The sequence below is a fragment of the Anopheles maculipalpis genome, chromosome 2RL, assembly GCF_943734695.1.
Source record: "Anopheles maculipalpis chromosome 2RL, idAnoMacuDA_375_x, whole genome shotgun sequence".
NCBI lineage: Eukaryota > Metazoa > Arthropoda > Insecta > Diptera > Culicidae > Anopheles > Anopheles maculipalpis.
This window is the reverse complement of record NC_064871.1, coordinates 12,314,088-12,332,373: the sequence shown is the minus strand read 5'-3', so window position 1 is coordinate 12,332,373 and position 18,286 is coordinate 12,314,088. Positions and strand designations below refer to the sequence as shown.

The 18,286-nt window shown below is 44.3% G+C and overlaps 3 protein-coding genes across 4 annotated transcripts in view; all 3 read right to left on the bottom strand.

Moving 5' to 3' along the window:
- The window catches only part of LOC126557104 (V-type proton ATPase 116 kDa subunit a 1-like), a 263,661-nt gene that overhangs the window by 37,985 nt on the left and 207,390 nt on the right, over positions 1–18,286 (bottom strand). The window lies entirely within an intron of this gene.
- The window catches only part of LOC126558132 (E3 ubiquitin-protein ligase RING1), a 470,233-nt gene that overhangs the window by 448,844 nt on the left and 3,103 nt on the right, over positions 1–18,286 (bottom strand). The window lies entirely within an intron of this gene.
- On the bottom strand, positions 306–17,674 carry LOC126560099 (uncharacterized). Its single transcript, XM_050216260.1, has 4 exons — positions 17,427–17,674; positions 2,607–2,927; positions 868–1,048; positions 306–740 (listed from the first exon to the last, which is right to left on the bottom strand). The coding sequence occupies exons 1-4, from the start codon at positions 17,672–17,674 to the stop codon at positions 306–308; spliced, it is 1,185 nt and encodes a 394-aa protein (XP_050072217.1).

Here is an 18,286-nt window from a genome sequence, read left to right as displayed (position 1 = left end):
AAACCTACGATAACTAGTCGTTTTTGTTGCGATAGCAGCAATTTGGAGTATTGTTTAAGATAGATTAGTATTTTTCTTCTTTAAAAACAAACATCTGATCTTCAGCTCAAACCAATAAAAATGCTGAAGAAATGGTGGACAGTCCTTTGGAAGCTGTTGGAGAGTTTCTTCGCACATTTCCGGCAGCACAGTGTTTGGTTGTGGTTTCTCTCTCACTCTGATCTACCTTCGTTTCTGCTCTTTCACTTTTTCCCTCCCACTCCGAGCCCTTAGCACCTAGTTTGCCCTCAATCACCCTTCGCAAATTACACATCAACCACCGGATGACTCACGATCTTTGTCCTGCTACTCTTATCGCCCAGTATGTAGAAACTTTGCGGCTTCCCATTGCTACCGGTGTTGTATTTGCCACTGTTGGCATGCTTCTTCGATTTGCCACCACCGGTTTGCTTCTTGGCCGGTGCATAGTACGTCGGGAACTTGCGCTTGGCAAGACGCGCCGGTTCCACTTCCCGCTCGTGCGAACCCATCTTGAGCAGTGACTTTTCGCGCGGTGCCGCAGCCTCCCACGGTTTGCTCCAGGTCGGAATTTCCTTAATGTCAATCAGCTCATCAATGTCATCGTGCCGGCGGGAATTCGGGTGACGGCTCTGTTTCGCGCCAAGCATCTTCTTCAGCACCGGAATGTTCCAGTGGTAGATGCGTGCCGGTTTGCCGTTCGATTTGAATCCAACCGGGACCTACAAATAGCGAGACGGAGGCAGAGAGAGAAAGAGAGATCAAGATGGAGGTTAGCGTTAGCAAATGAGGACACACAGAGACAAAACAAGGCACATGTCCCGAAAACTTTGCGGGCCCCTCCCTTACCTGTTTACCAACGTCCGAAATACTGTTCAGTGGGGCGTTGTTCGTGTAGTAGTACGGGTTCGGGGGCAGCTTGATGACATACATGTGTGAATCGTCCGGTCGTCCGTAGTGGCGCGATTCCTCCGCCAGACGCTTCTTGTGATGGTTGGTAGCGGGACGTATCTTGCCGAGGCCAAGCTTCCTGCAAAATCCAAAATACCGAAGAAATACCACAGTTAGCGAGCTCGTTATTGGGGTAAGAAGAGAAACTATTGCACACAATTGCTGTCAATACGGCCCCAAGAAACGGTGGTACGGAATGACGCACTCCAAACACCAAAGGTCCAGTAGGATGATTCTCGAACAACAACAAACAAAAAAATCAATATTTAACGATTCAAGGGTGTCGGGATAGGTAAGAGAGGAGACGATATCTTCAGATGCTACCGAAACGAAGAGCTACAGCAACAAAAAAGGTGGCCTCACTGCCATCGAAACTTGAACTCATATCGCCAATGCACAAAATAAAGGCATGAGTGTGCGGAATCTGCAGATATGATGTTTTCTCCAGCGATTTTTTTTCTGTTCGATCGTTCTCTTTCTTCTCTTGTGTGGTTCTCCACAGTAAGATAATTCGGTGCGAAGCAAGTTTTTGCTCACCGATGCTGACGGTGAGCTAAAAAGCCGAAACATCAGCAAAAAAAAAAGACAAACAATCCTCAACTACGAATTCATAAGTGTGTCTTGAGGTTTTTCGATCATTTCGTGGTGAAGATCGGTTCCAGATTGGGAAACAAATAATTTCTGAACCATACCGAGCGGAGATAGATTTCTTCCTGTATTTGTCTGTTCCAATACAGCCAAGTGCAAGCGAGTAGCAGATAACCGTATCATTAATATTGATGGTCATTTAAATTGCTTGTCCTCCAAAGTTATCCTTTTTTTACATGTGTCTGATAAGCCAAAGTTTCATCGTTTAATTCTGAGCTACTTTCTGCTATCAACGACCCAGATTTCGCTAAGTTTTGTAGATACAAAAACCCACAAAGTTTTGGAGGCATTTCTTCTATAGTAAATCTCATGCAACAATCGTCCTCCTTGAAAATCCTAATCATTCTGCAACATTGCCGAAAAAGTACAAATAACTTATGATGGTGCACGTGGTCACATCAAATTTAAACGGGAAATAACTTAAACTTTGGCTCGTTTTAGTTTATGTATTTGCTTGCCGAAAATGCAAACGAGTTTGTATAACCATAAAAGAGATATTTTATTTTTAAACATACATTTGCCCACTCTTCATTTTAATATTTTGTAACGCTTTTTACCCTTTTTTTTTAAAACAAATATTTTGAAGCGATTGGAATATATTAAGTAGAAACACTTCTCATACAATGGATCTTACTCTGATCGACTTAATGGTTTAGGGAAAACCATATTTTTTTATAAAAACAACAAATTTATTAAACAAGTACCATTGGTTTGCACACAACTGTACTAATCATGTACCTTCAGAACGTTCCTGAAACACCGGATCTTCTCTTCAAACACGCAACATTGCAATGCGTCATAATGATATGTTTGAGTAGCGTCCGTCCGAACCGATCGGATCGGGATGGATCGAGAAACGCTCAGGAAAGAAACTAATTTATTAGTGCCCTATCTACAAGGATGCGGATAGTTCTAATAATAGAGCTTCCCATTAAAACCGACCGACCGACACTGCTCTCAAAACCTGCTTCTCATTTTGCTCAACTCACCCAAACAGCTCCGCATTGCTCAGGTCCTTCTTCGGCGAAACGTCCAGCGATTTCGGCGCGAATCGATTAGCGTTCTTGTGCAGCCCATGTAGGTGACCGTCCAGCTCGTTCGATGCGCCGCCACCATCCATCGCGAGCGTCTTGATGTACGTGATGGGTGTGGATTTGCTGCTCGCCTTTCCCAGCCGGATCGCTTTTCCGGTCAGCACCGGCTGGACGGCCGTCGGATCCGTTTCGTGTGCCGATATGGGTTTCGTGGCTGCAGGCTTTTCTGCCCCAGCGCACACTAGTGACAGTGTGCCTAGCAGCAGCAGCAGCAGTCTGTAAAGCAGGAATCAAAGGATCGGAAAAAATAAATAAGTTGCGTTGTATGAATAAATTTTTCTCTCTCCAGCCGTCCAGAAGACGGAAGATGGGAACGATGGGAAATGAACACTTTAGGTGTCTTTAGGCCTTAAATGGTCACTAAATAGTGTACGTGTTCTGGAGGGTCTATATACTGGCATGGGAGGTGGGGGGGGAATAAGCATCTCATCACGGGCGTGCCATTCGCCCCGGAGGACGGGAAATTTGCCATTTTACGCCACTCGTACGGAACGCATCGTGTAGCGATGGCGTCTGGCGAGACGATGATGACGAACGCAACACGAAGATGTCCACCGACTCTAGCGCTCAACTCTGGGGCCGGGACTGACACGGTCGCTGGTTCCACCCGGCCCGGTACCGTTAGTATCATTTGCCTCGGCCGTAACTTTCGTGCTAGGCTCTCGACGATAAGGCTCGTTTTCAGGCTTGTCGGTTTGCTTTCCACTGTCCACCTTCTTCGTCTTCGTCGCTGCTTAAGACCGTCATTAAATCAATCTTGAGCAGAGGCAGCCAGCGAGCCAGAGTACAGGTGGTGGCGGGCCGCTAGTTGACTGTGCACAGTGCAAGAACCTGTGCGCGTTCTGAGTGGTGGTTGGGGCGCGTGTCGCTATGTACGAGCGTCCGACGGTATACGCGTATAATCCGCAGCTGTTATGTATTATTGATAAGCTGCTGTCGCACAGGACTTTAGCACCTCGAGCGATGGAACTTAAGCAGCGCACTCGATCGATCGGTAGAATCGATCGATACGTTGCGGTGATCGTTAGATCGAGGGCGGATTTGAGGTCTCACCGTTGCCGTCCAGGAAGAGCAGGGGCCGACGGAAAGAAAAGGCGAACACGTCCACAGATGGTTGCGCATTCCAAGCATTGACCATTTGCGGTCATAACACCGCCTTTTTTTGTATGTGGGAAAAGCACCATTTTTTTTTTTTGCCCGCAGGACTAGAAGTGATGTGACTCCCACTTTTGGACGATTCGATGCGGGATGGGAAACACGATCATTTCGTCCCAGTATGGTACCGTACTGGGCGGTATGGTGTCTATGTCTCCATGAAGTCGCAAACGGGAGTGAGAAAAAAGCATCCTGTACCCATTTCCATTCCGGATCTTTTTTTTCTCTACCCCGTGGATCGTTGCCACAATCGCGAACAATCTGTTCCACAACAATAAAATAGTCGAAAAAAAAAATCTGCCCGAAAAAGATCCACAATTCACTGCTACTGCTTTGTAGCTGGCCTGCAGCAAATCCACCACCACAACCTGTCAGCGCGAAACCTCTGCCATGCCCGTACCTTCATCCACTTCACCGGTTTGTTCTACCGCGCCGCTATTTTTTTTTATCATCCACGTTACACGATGGATTTTCGCGCTTTTCTGGCAATTATCGCGATACGGTCCCGTGCGCGAAATCGGCGCGTAACGAGTTTGGTGCGTTCTTGAAGCGGCAACGAAACTCACCATGTCCGTTTCGTCCATTTGGGTCCAGCGTGTGGGTGGGTGGGTAGGTTATCGGTTGGTGTTGGGTGTATTGTTTAGACGCGTGGCTTTGTGTTTTTTGACCTCTCCTTCTACCACCAAGAACCAAAGAACGGAGGAGAAATTTTTTGTTAATGTTTTTTGGGTACTGTAAACTAGAAAAATCAGTCCGCTTCTCTGTTTTGGAGTGTTTTGCTTCTTTTGGCATTCCCCCTAGCTTCACATCTTTTGTTCTTTAGTTTACCTTCTTGTGTGGAATAATAGGAGCTACCTTCTTCGTGCATCGCAATCTTCCTAACATTCCAGCTTTTTCGGGAGTTCGGCAGCAAAGTGCCTCCCAGTTCTGTTGACCTTTCCGGCCGGGCTGCTGCTCAGCTGTAAACCTGGTCGGGAATAAGAACTTCCATCAAACGGCCCTGCTTGGGTGGTTCCATAAGTGTGCCCCCTGTCAGAGTGCCGGTCGATGCTACAGTGTGTAGTACAGTTACGCCTAGCGCTTACGCGGACCACAGTCACGGCCACTGCATGACACATTTGATGAAGTGACGACGCTAGTGGAGTTTGGGGCTTGATAATTGCCTCGTCGAAAAATCCTGACCCGTCATCATCATGTCGTGTACCCGTCCGAATGGGTCCAATTTGTTCGCAACGAAGAATCAATTTAAGCTGCTCGAGCAGGCTCTTCAACGGGGTAGTTTAGCCAGTTTGCGGCGCAATTCCAACGTACGGGCCTGTGTCCTTAGGTTTATTTTTGTACAGTTTATAGCCCAATTTAATCGGTGATGTCATTTAATAAAATCCAGAAGCGAGAATTAGTGGCCGTGGATGAGTAATGCGAAGTTAAGAATGCTTCTCAGTTTCGTAAGGGGAATGAAAAGTTGCTTGAGCGGTGGAGGTTTTACCGGTTCGAAAAAATTACCGTCTAAATTATTCAGGAAAATTTGGATTTGTTATGAGGTTTACATCGCATCGCAACGGGGTGATTAACATTGTGAGCGTAAGCTAACAGAACTGTTCGCTACATTCTACATTTGAATAAAGCATTTTTGCACCTTTGTAGTGTATCAATTTGGCAAACATTTAATGATCATGCGAAACTTGTTAATTCTTTTATTGAAGCAATTCTGATGCTCGGATTGTATGACGTTATCCGCATGTATAAAGAAAAAAAAAGCATATCGCTTCAGATTGTTTGCATTACGATGAATGGAATCTTACTAATCAATGATTAGATTTTTCTTTACTGGAAAAACAAACCATTTTATTTGTTATGCTTTGACAATGTCTTATTGACAATTTGTTATTGTGAGTAGATCTTCTTTTCCTTACGGAAAATACTTTTTTTAGGGCCTGCCCTCTTTGTAATAAAATAATTACAAGGCTAATTTAGTAACTCTCGCTGCTCTATGTACTTACGCCTAAAGGTATGCAATGTATTGTTTTGCATGGTAATTCAAAGCATCCCGAGGATTCTTGACGCTTTGCCGTGGTTTATTGAGACTAGATCTAACATTTACGATTTTTGGTGTTATAGTTTTTCCTCAACAACAGTTTTTTCACATAAAATAAAACAAAATAAAACAGTACAGTAGGAATTTTTATGTAGCAATAAAAATTATGCAAGCAGATGTTTTTTTTTTATTCATAAAGGACGGTCAGGCAGAATTTATTAAATAGAATAAAACTTTAAAAAATGTGTTATTAAAACGTTAAAGCAAACCAAACTGTCTTAGAAAATGTTTTATAAACCATCTAAACACCATGGGACGCAGCAAAAATATATGAGGAAGCGTCAAAAGTACATTGAAATGCTTCAAAAAACTCCAGAATGCCTTTGTAACGTGAACATTATCTTGAGCGTACAAGAACTAGGAGGAAACTTTTTCAGTCTTAAATTTGAAACTTCAAACTTGTTTGACTGGACATTATTTTTAGAACAATCAATAGCGTCAAAGATCAAAAGAAAAGCCAGCAAAAAAAAGGAAATTTCCACAAAAAATACATTAAAAAAAACGAACGATAAAGAAATGCTAAAGTAAATGCACGACAACTAAATCCATAAAGCTAATATATTCAAAGTGAAACTTCTCGAAAGCTGTTGATTAGAGAAACAAGCCAAAAGAATGTGGAAAAAGTAGTACTTGATTACAAAAACAACACATGAAATTAACTAAAAATAGATGAAAAATTATCGATCTCATTGAACAAATAAATTATACCCAACACCTCATTACCTTTGTGATTAATTTTCCTTCTCCTAAGCATCTTTCTCACTCTTGAGCAGTTAAAATTTACATCTGTCATCATTGTTGTGGCCAGTGGTCACACGGCCCCACACGACAACAGCTTCGAACTAACATTTCTATTTAGCGCCAACCTCATTCCGAAGCATTGGTGACACACCGCGGGATAGATTTCACCCGATTCTTCAAAAGTCCTCCCCCCCCCCCCCTCCCTCCCATTAGATCCCATTCTGGCTATCGTGTTCGCATTAATTGGGGACAAGAAGTCTCTCAAGCCATGAGGAGGGAGAAGAAATGTAGAAGAGCGTTTTTCTTCTTTCTGTTTTTACCGTCTTGCTTTTCCCAGCTGGTAAGCTAATCTTTGCTCATTCATTAGGCCAATTAACGGACGAGGCCTCCGGGGAAGAGAAAGGGTTTTATTTATACGGATTTTTGTTTCCTTCTTTTCGTAAAATGATTTCCCAATGCTATAGAGAACAACCTTCGAACAGGAAGGAAGGAAGGAAGGTGGGGTGGTGCCGGATTTGGCTTTTTTTCTGCCAATGACCAGAAAGTGGAAATTTCTTCCGTTAAATAAATCATTTCTCCACTCACTTTTTTTTGCATACTAACCAACAAAAAGTAAAGCACGCCACACTCCACTTTTACTGGTGGTTTATGCTTAGGCTACGATGATTTTCGGTACGCACTTTACAGTCTGTTCCGCTCATAAAAAATGGGTAAGCGAAGAACGAGATGGAGCGGTTGGGAGGAAAAATCAATCAAACAATCTCGTCCCACAATCGACATAGATTTTCACCCGATTAAAACGACAAATAAATAATGAAAAACGAGCGCCACTAGCTTTTCCCTCGACTAAGTAGGTAAGGTAACCGCAGCTAGCTGCGTACGAATCGGGCCATTCGATCGATCGATCGATCGTTCGATGCCGCTGTTTTTTTTTTTTTTTTGTATTTATTGCTTTCTCATTAGCTTCAGCTTGAGTGAGTTGTTTTATGATTTTCATTCACAATTAACAAAACGCACCATTCCTTATGCGAGATTGCGGTCCAGCAAGGTGCGTGCGTGTGTGATAGTTATTTTTCCCCCCACAGTTTTGGAGCGCTTTTGTCTTCGGACAGATATTCGATAACGACGAATGAGTACATGCTAAAGGAATTCCGGCTACCGAAATTCTATTCCCGCGATGGAAGTCCCCTTTCCGAATGGGTTGTGGAACGATCCAATCATCACATTCCCTTCGATTGGAAGGACGGCATCAATTCGTCGGTTCATCCCCGTGATTTTCACTTAACGAGCGATCGTTAAAAAATATATTTCATCACACCGAACCGCAATGCACCCAGGCGCATCCTTCATCATCCTCACGACCGCTATAGTCATCACAGTTTAATGACTCATTTTACTCCTTCCGAACCAATAAATTAAATGAAAAGAAAGAAAACGATCGTGAACAAATATAGCGATCGGCGGGAAAAACGGGTCAAAATGGTGGTTTGAGTGTTTTTCACCCTGTGCTTTGGGCACACACACACACACTTACAGGAAAGAACGGCCCAATAAGTATGCTTTAATGAAGCTTGCCGATCGTAAAATACAACACTCGCAAGATCCCGAGATCAAATCTAACCGTCACGGGAGGGAAGCGTGTGTCCCGGTTCTCCGGTCTCTCCGGTTGGCGGTAGTTCATTCTTATCTCTTATGCGGGCCGCACCTGCTCTTATGTCTCGAACGCGCCATGCGTCCCGAAAACTCCGTTAGCGGCTCGTTCTCGTGAAGATCTTACCGACAAGATCTCGCAAGGTACCGCGCGGCAAAACGTCAGGCTTCCATATTTTTGCACGCCTCACCATTTCATGCCGGGCACAAACGGGAGATAATGGCGAAATAATAATAATAAAAAAAGTGGGAAACATTCACGATTTTAGCCCCACAAAATAGTAAGCACACCGGGATGGAGTCAGGCTAGATCTATTAGGCAAAAGATCTGCTCACGATTACAATGGTCGTGTATGGGAGGGGTGTTGGGGAACAGCTGAGGAACAGAAGAAGCTAGTTGCAATTAGGCGATGAAATTAGGATGAGCCTAGGAGCGGATCTCGCCGTCACAGCAGGTGCGTTAATGGGACTTTTTTGTCGATCGTCATCGTCACCCCGTCAGCTGGTTGCGTGATGTTCCGTACCGGTGTTGTTCCGTTGGATGGTGTTGGCGTTGGTAGAAGTAGGATCAACAGTGATCTAGCACCAAACCGGGATCGTGTCAGGTTTTACAATCTGACGCCTACATCGGCATCAATAAACGCGCAATTACGTATCGCATGCGTCTTCTAATGAGGTCGTTGTTCGGTCATAAGATCCGTGCGATTAGAGAGGAAGGTGAGAACAGTGTGGAGGTAGGCTCCACTCCCAAGCAAAACCTTCTTTATTATAGTCTTTTTTTTTTGCTGCCTTTGTTGGACATGAAATATTCAAATGAAATATTGATCGATTCCACTCCCTCAGCATGCGTTTTTACCCGATAAATATAGGCGATTAAGAGGAAAAAAATGTATTTATAAAGAGGGTAATGTTGGTAGGCACTTTTATCTAAATTGAATATTAAAAGCTTAGTGAATGTCAAAAAATCCTTTCTTGAAGTAATTATACCGCCACAGAGTGAATTAATTCATTGAATCAATCAAAATTCATTCAGCAAGTTAAATTTTATTTTAAATTATTTAAATTATTTTACCAAATGCATATGACTTATATAAAATATAAGACTTTTCGTGAATGTGTTTAGATATAAACTGGTTTCTTATTTTTATCATCTATTTTCCCCTGATCAACAACATTGAGTGTAGTATGCCCAATTCCAATAAGTTCGATTCAACCAGTAGATGCAGTAAAACACATGCAAGTTTGACTCATTGATTTCGGGTCGTCCCAAGAGTCACAATGGATTAGGAACTGTCAGTATATTCAGCAAAAAATATACAAATTCGAATCGTTGGTGTCCGGTCGACTCTTGGGTTCGGTTCGCTTTGTAGGTGCAATGGGTTCGTGATGACGATTTCCTTTGCTGCACCAACAACAGGTCGATCCAAACTCGTTCCACTCATGTGCCGAACTCGATTCCTGTGGGAACGAATCCTACTCCGGATCGACACCGGCCCATTAATAATTTTACTCTCAAAACAAATCGAAATAAAAAATCAAAAAAATGTGTACTACATGAAACAATTGGGACAAAAAGACAACGATTTGTGAAGTTTGTAGAAAAAAATTTTTTTTATTAAATTTATTAAAATACCAATACTGTCGAAGCCTTTCAAGCCTTGAAGTGTATGGCTCACATACTATTCGCTGATTTTATAGGAGGTTGAGCTATAAATTTTTGTTCACAACCACGAGCGCTCAATTCTGGATCGGAATTCACATCCCCAAGGAAACGAATGTCAGAAACCGGTCAGCATTTTTTTCATTACTAGTTCACAGAGTGCCAAAAATAAGTGACCAGTGGCCAGAATCGAATCCTTAGTGATATACGTGATCAAATGGAACTCTTCGGTGACACGAAGTTTCATCAGTAGCACACGTCAAGTACTAAAAGTAGAACATACGACTATTGTAGAACTGCTAGTAGAACCTATCCAAGGAACAAGGAGGCAAATGCTACGGCCAATAAGGAGCTGTTTTCATGTTCCTGGCGTTGAAAAATCAATAAGTGTATTAATAAACCTTCTAATAAAGCTATTCGATGCCCTGGCGTGACCTAGTGACAGATCTTTAAGCTAAGAAAAAGTAAGCAGTCTAGCGGGCAAACAAGATAATTGAAAATTCTGTTAGAAGAAATGGCAAGAGGCTTTTTTTAATACCATAGTAACGCTATGGCGTTACAGTATCACACTCTATGCGTTATAGCACTTTCAGAAGTTACTTATTTGAATTATAAAAAAAAAAGATTTTTATTCTTATGACCACTATTATCGCTCCACTTCCTTAAAAGACCCAAAAGCAAAAAAATACATTCTCATGCTTTTCAATTTATTCCATTAAATTGTTATCACGCCCGGCCACAATGGACTTGACTGCGAGAAATCGCAAATTCTTTGCGTGCAGGTGGTAACCCGTGGCAAACTGTTCAAATCATGCCTGCTGCGGTGTTAAGATTCTTTTCCGCTTCCCCATCTGCTCCACCTTCAAGCCACACCGAGCCCTTGATGATTAATGTTTTTGGCGGGTGAAATTTCGGTGTCAAAAATAATGATTCCCGAGCATTTTTCTTTGCTGTTGTGTGCTTGCTTTCCTCGCCCAAAAGAGATCTTCAGCTACCCTGGGGTGTGATGCCCTGAAAGCCACCGTAATCCGGGCACCTTAATCCAAATAGCAAAACTAGCTTCCAGAGCAAAAAAAAAAAAAATGCGCACAAAACTCGGCTAAACCCGCAGCATAAACGGGACACAGATTCGCACAGTTTGTTTTACTCCAATTTATTCCACTCAAATTGTCGGGAGGGGGTTGGTTTAATCATTTTTGTTTGTCCATTTGCTCCATTCGACGTTACGATCGCGATCTTGTGGATAAAATTGCAATTGAAGGCATTTTTTGTTTTGTTTGTTTAGCTTCCTTCACGTCCGGGTCGTGATGCGTGCAAATCTGCACAAATTGGGACGCACGATGGATGCAGTTTTTGGGGTGGGTCGGAAAAATCACGTTTTAGTCGATTCGAAGACAAGGCAAAGGAGGGGAGGGAAGGAAAATGAAGCATCTCCTTGTTGAAATGCTTTATGCTTTGAAAATAAGAAAAAAAAGTCTCCCCAGAAGATGCTTTCTATCCCCACCGGGGTATGGAAGCGAGCTTATAATTGGCAAATGTTTTGCCCCTTTCGGTACAGAAGAACCCCAGCATTGCTCCCGTCCCAAGCGCGAAACCCACCCGTGGCGTGGTAGGAATGTTATCGGGTGCCCCACGATCATCACCATCATCATCAATCTGACCGGTTGTTTTCCTTTTTTTTTTAAAACTAAAACTAAAAACGTCAAACGATTTTCTATTTAATTCTAGCGTCCCGAAATGCGGACACATCGTGATGGTCGCTTCTTTCACCGCGATCGGTGGACTTCCGATTGTTTTGCTTTCCGTTCCGTTAGGCTCGTTAGCGCGTGTTGATGCATCAACGCGGGAAAAGAACGGTTCGAAAATGGGGTGTTTAAAGGCCCACAGAGAGGTTCACAAAAATTGAAGTGACGAGATGGATTAATCATAGCCGACTAATGGGTGACGTTCCCGCTCGGGCGTAGATGAACGGCTAACGAGAACGATTTAGAAGAAGGCAGCAAACAAACAAAACTGAACGAAAGATCAAAGTAAGGCACGTTACAAGGCGAGAAGGCGAGAGCAGAGATCACGATCGTAAGAAGCGATATCGACACAAAAAATAACAAAAAATGAGGCGTTGTTTCTTCACTGTCTTTCTAAACACATTAAAACGAAGAGGACAATTTTCTAGAAAAAATATAAAAAACACACACACTGGAGAAAGGAATTAAAAAAAAGATATAAAATTGCTCTTTAACAAAATAAAACATTTAGTAAAACAATCTAAATTACAAATAAGAGAGGAAAAATGTGCGGTTTTCAAAGGAAAAGAAAATTGAACGAGATAAAACCCACCGACCGACGGTTCCACTTGGTGGTTTTAAAATGAAAATCCGTAAACGAGCGAAAAAAACGATAAATTTCGCTTTTCTCCCAACAACCAACAAACAATCGCTCACAAGTGCCAACACACATTATAAAACAAACGAGCGCGCGTGTATGTCGGCTGGATTTTCGAAGAAGAAAAAAGCTTTGCGATAATATTTTTTTTCGGTGAATGTTCGTGCAGCAAAAGACTTATAAATGATTCAAACAACTCAACAAACAACTTTAACGCTTCATCGCAAATACAAACGCACCGTTGCAAGCGCTCTTTCAACGGCCCGTGAACCCGTCAAAAGGGGCCGATTTATAGATGCCCATGCCGACCTCCACAGCGTCACACCGAAGCAACATTATTCCAGCACAAAGTTCTCACCATTTTGTTAACCGTACTTCCGTATCGCGGACGCACGCAATCGCAAACCGGCGCATCTTCGTCAGAAAAATGACCCTCGGGGGGAGGTTTTTCCCTTCCCTCCCACACCCGAGAACCTTCACTCCGAAATTCTATGCATGCGTGGGGTTCGTCGCTTGATGCTTAATGGTGTTACTCTTCCTGAACCGGAAGAACCCTCACAGCCAGCAGGTGTGCCCTTGGAAATGGGTGTCTCTCCTATCTCTTATCTAACTGTGCGATCCCGACCGCTGAGCGGACAATCAGGTTGGGAAGTTCTTGGACTTGCGTTGGCTCAAGTATGATTGTGTGACTGCTTTGTTGAAAATTCACTTTTCCTCGCCACACTACGCACATCTACCCCTTTCCATCTGAGTCATCTAGATTTCATTCTCCCACCACCATGAAGGACCGGGTTTAAACTTGTCAACCTGTCCAACCTCTCCCGGGGGGAGGAGAAACCTGAAATCCGTCCCCAGCACCCGGTCATAACCATTAAAACCCCATCCCCGCCGAGCACCTGCCTGGCACGGAAAACGGTACCGTTGGGTACGTAAACCGTCCAAGGAATGCGAAAGAAAATGGCAAATACGCAAAGAGGGTGCCTCACCGATGCCTTCATATGCCGGCCGTCTATTCTTGCGTGTGTGTGGTTTGCCTTTTTTTTAAGCCTCCCTCCGTGCGTTTTTTTTTTCTTTCTCAGAATAACCCATCTGCTCTTCCCGCGGCAGACGATCCGCAAGGAAGAAGACGATGCACTCATTCCATGCACATCACCACACACTGCGGGATGCAACGTCTTGGGCTGGAGGTGGGGAGCGGACTAAAAGAAAGAAGATCTAATGCCCTCGGCACCGGCCACACATTCGTTCCGCTCGCCGTTGACCGTTGGGTGCGAAAATTTATGGATTTTGTTTGTGCATTTCGTTTGTACACTGGCGCGCACGCGGCACCTCCAACCCTCTCGAAATTCTCCACTCCTCGTTGCATTTGGTGCATTCGTTTCGAGAATATTAAATTCTCCAAAGTGCATCTCCCTTACGGGTATCTTTTTTTCCTCCCATCGAGGAGTTTGGCGGGCGCCAACGACTTTCAACACAACAAGCCCCAAAGAAACCTAAAACCAGCAACAGTCCCCAAGGAAGACTGTTGTCTGGACATACGCGACCAATGAATCATTTCGAGCATTTCGATGGGCCTGCTTGGTGGCTTGGACGGGGCCGGTGGACACGGATGGGAATGTAGGGAGGAGGAGAGAAAAAAAACCCTTTTCCGTTGCGTTCCTGCAGTTTCATTTTGCGCAGCATCATCACCGGAGATGAAACATCATGCCAGTTCCTCGGAATTTCCTCGACCACCAGCGCGGAAGCTGACGCGCTTCTTTCGGCAATTTTCCGACCTTATTCTTTATCCCCCTCCCTCGGGTTTTGACGGTACGGAGACTTGTTTTTAATAGCACGGCTTATGGACGGTACTTACGGAAATTGATTGCCAAACATCATCAACACCGTTACGATGAAAACGGCGCAGTAAACTATTGGTTTCGTCTGGTCACTTGGTCACGCTGTCACACTGGCACACAAATGCACGTTTAATAGAAAGAAATCAAATCTAGCACACCCGATTTTAACAGAAAATTTCAAACACGTGGCTAACACTAAACCGCAATTGGAAATGTTACTGAAACAAGCACAAGCACACTTTTGCACAAACCCGCTCGCTGCGACGGAACCGGCCAGAATGAAGTGATCGCATCGGTTATACCACGCAGGAAAAGCTTCGCAAGGTAACGCACAACGGACGGAAGGCACGCGCGTGCACGGATCAAGTTGCGCTCGAAGACTGAGCGTGAGTGAAGTGAGTGGCCGCCGATCATCTTCGTCGGGTGATGCTGCGGTGTGCAAACAGCTTGTGGAGCGAACGGGGTGGAGGGAACTTCGGGGACGCAAAATACGCTGGTGAGTGATCGTCTTGGCGAGCGAAAGTCATGATGAGTTTGGGGAAGCTCTAAGAACACACGGTGGGCGCAGTCGATTGGATGTTGTGCCGATTAAGTTAAAATTTAGTAAGATTTACTCGTTCAAATCATTAATTAAGATCTAAAACATTGATCCTGAAGAATTTAATAGCGATGTTAAGTGCTTTATAAATTAGTTATTTATGTACTATTTTTGATAGGTAGTAAAATAGAATTCTCAAAACGCTTGGATTACGTCACCTCTGGGCCATCGCAGGAAAAGCCATAGTATCCTGGATCAATCCTCCAAACCACTGCTATCAGTATGTTTTGTAAAGGCTAAGAATTAGGCATACAGTAGGCCTTAAGGATCAGTGTGTCCTTAATAATGTCATAAAACAAAGAAAAAACCAGGGGGGAGGGCGATTAGGCTCTCCAACAACATCCACGAGACGAAAAAAATGTTTATTTTTGTAAAGACGAGACCTTATACTCCAGTAGTATGAATTTGTCTGCTTAAGTGCGTAGTCCAACTTATCCAGAACACAAGCCAGCTGAGATTGAATCTCAGATTGGTGACTAGAACTTTACTTAGTAAAGCATCCACCAGAGAAGACTTTACAATAACTCAATAGCTATTCCTTGCTAAGTTGTCAGGTTTGTTGCTCCAGCATTCTTTATTTCGTTTGGATTTGCATCCGCATGCTGGTCTTAGAAAAACTAGTCTAGTTATCTGTTAGTCCTCAGAAACTTGGAATACTGATAGTTAAGCGTTTAATCTAGCTTATCAAGAACAAAAACTAGCTGAGATTAAACCTTAGATTGGTGACTTCGTCATAGGCGACTTTACAATGGCTCAGTAACCAGTGACGACCTACTAGGTCTCGCCTGCCTTTGAATGACTTACTAGACTTGTTGATACCACGTAATTTGATTATGGTCGGATAAGAATTGAATCCAAGTCCTGTCGTCTAGATAACGGAGCTGCTGTCGCGTCTAAGATTAGACCGTTCTAACACTACCAACTATCCAATGCAATGGAACAAATGTTCTCTTCAATCTGTATGATTGCGAGAGATCTCCCAAATATTAACGAGAAAAGCTTCCCTTCTCTTCTTGAAGCGTCCAACAGTTTTATCCAGAACTTAAACAAAGTTTTCCTATAGTGGCGAGCCACTCATACAAGACGCACGAAAACATTTAGGAAAAAAACAACTCTTTCTCATCGTTGACTTTTGCAGGTGGCCCTCGGAAAATGATGAAATGAGAGAACTCAACACGATCGCTTGTACATCATCATCAGCAGCAATCATCATCATCATCATCATCATGTTCAGCGTTATTGACTGTGGCGCAGGTGAGTACTGGCCTTATGCTCTTGTAAAACCCCGGAGAGACGCACATCTTCGCATACATATCTCTACGCTTCGCCCCATTCGCATCGTCCAGTTCAGTCCGGGAGGGCAATTTTATGTTTCGCTTTTCTTTCCCGATTCTCTGCCGTTTGTGGTTCGTTTGTCATTGGGATGGTGGTAAAGCAAACGAGGAACGAGGCAGTCCTGGGAGGAGTGGTGGCCTTAAAGCATCAGGCAAACTTCACACAACCCAAGAAATCACACATCAGCATGGGTTGGATGCCAATGCACGAAACACAAACCGCACCGCAAGTGGAGTTGGTCTCGCTTGGTACGTTCGAGGAGGGGAGCAGAGATGTTGTTATGAGAAGGAAAGTAAACGCATCCCAAAAAATGCATTCCCGCGTAGGCACCGCGAGTGATGATGATGCTGCATTTCGTGCTTCTGATGGACGATGGACAGGATGGGACGCTGAAAAGGGCGCCCGGGAAAGTGGAGAGAATAAACATCAAATCTTCAACACAAAGCACAAGAGGGAGTAGATCGGCGGCAATCCGAACCAATGGGATGAACAATCTAGCTCGCACGTTGGTGGCGCTTCTGCATTTTTCATACACCACGCAGCACCGATGCCGGTGGTGACCCTAGCCGCACTTGAGAGCATTCCCTTCCCCAATCATCGCCCATAGCTCCCACACCACACATTCTTTCGCGGAGTGATGTTCAGCATGATCACAAGCTGGCCATTGTAATACTTTCCTCGAGCCACGACTCGAATGGAAGCCGTAAAACTGGGACAAGTACCAACTGGGCACGGTCGGCTGCTAGTTGCTGCCGGGGCTTCGAGGGGTGTAGCGTCGCTTAGATGCCGCCGCGCGCACTCGGTCTGGGAGACATACCCGGATTGGTGTGATTGGTACCCCGTCTCGTGAGCATTAGGCGATGCAACACGGCAGAAGCAGCAGCGCTAGTGATCACGAAATGCGGTCAGCGCTTCCAAGAATGGCGTTTTGGGATGATTTGCGAGGATTATCCGATTGTGTTTCCAATCCAATCCAGTGGAGAATTCCCACCAGCTAGCGAGACCTTATGCCCAATCGCTGGGCAGGAATGAGGGAGGGATGCAATCGTGCAAGAATAAGCACACTGGTGAGAGAAAGCGAGAGCTTCCATCGAAGCAAGTTGGCAAAAGTGAAGAAGCGAGGCTCTCCGAAGTCTCGCACAAGCAGCAGAACGGACTAGAGGATGCAAAACTTTCTCGCCCTGGTCTAACTCACCCCACAGTAAATTGTGTACTGAATCAATGAAAGAAGCAAATGTTGTTGAGGATGGGTACTCCTTACCTTCCATTTTTCTGGGCACTACACCCGGCCCCACACTCGATCGCCACCATATTTCTCCAGGTCCCAGTCGGCTGAAGATTCTTCTCATCGTCAGCATCAGCGTACGTGATCGTGCGATTCTGTTTTCTTGTATGCTGATGTGCTGTGTACCGGGGACCCTTAACTGATCGCTTGTTTGCGTTTGCTTTCCATGCGTCTCCCTTCGTCCGATCCAAAGATTGATCGATTTGACCGGCACTTCGATCCATCTCGCGTGCTCATCTTGGTAAAAGGTCAAACGAGCTTTGAAATATGGAATGACTTTTCCTTTTCGGTGTAATATGCTCCAACGTGTAGGCACACTCCAAACCAACCCTCACGATCGAAAATGATGCGCCGCATCGTAATCTGCGCAGAAAGTCTAAGGACATAAATTTTCGTCGATCATCGATCGATCAGAAGAAAAAGAAAGAAAACACACACACATTCACAACAGGGGCACGAGAACGTTGCTGTTGATTAGCGGTTCAGGCAAGTCTCCTTTCTCTAGTGTTCTCTCTTCCGTCCACCAGCTCAAGACGGTTCGATCCTTTTACGGGTGTTTGACCGCGAACAGCTCCCAATCAAGCGATAATTGCAGCAGCACCCAACCCGAGTAGGGGTAGAGCCGTCCACGGTACACGCGTCCGTACCGTACTATTGACAAAAAATAACTATTGTGGACAATAAATAGAAGAAGAGAAAAAAAACAGTCTATTTGGGTTTGCGAATTTCGTGTGTCACTTTCAACACCGGACCGTTATTATGAAATTGCTGTACGAAAATGGGGTTTATCGATGATGAATGGACAGAAGTGTACGGTGTACTCGGGAAGTAGGAAA

Coding starts and splice junctions, on each gene's coding strand:
- LOC126560099 (XM_050216260.1), bottom strand. CDS start 17,674: ATGGATCGAAGTGCCGGTCAAATCGATCAATCTTTGGATCGGACGAAG. Junction 2,928..17,426: donor AGTGCCCAGAAAAATGGAAG/GTAAGGAGTACC, acceptor CCTGCTTTACAG/ACTGCTGCTGCTGCTGCTAG. Junction 1,049..2,606: donor AGCAATGCGGAGCTGTTTGG/GTGAGTTGAGCA, acceptor TGGATTTTGCAG/GAAGCTTGGCCTCGGCAAGA.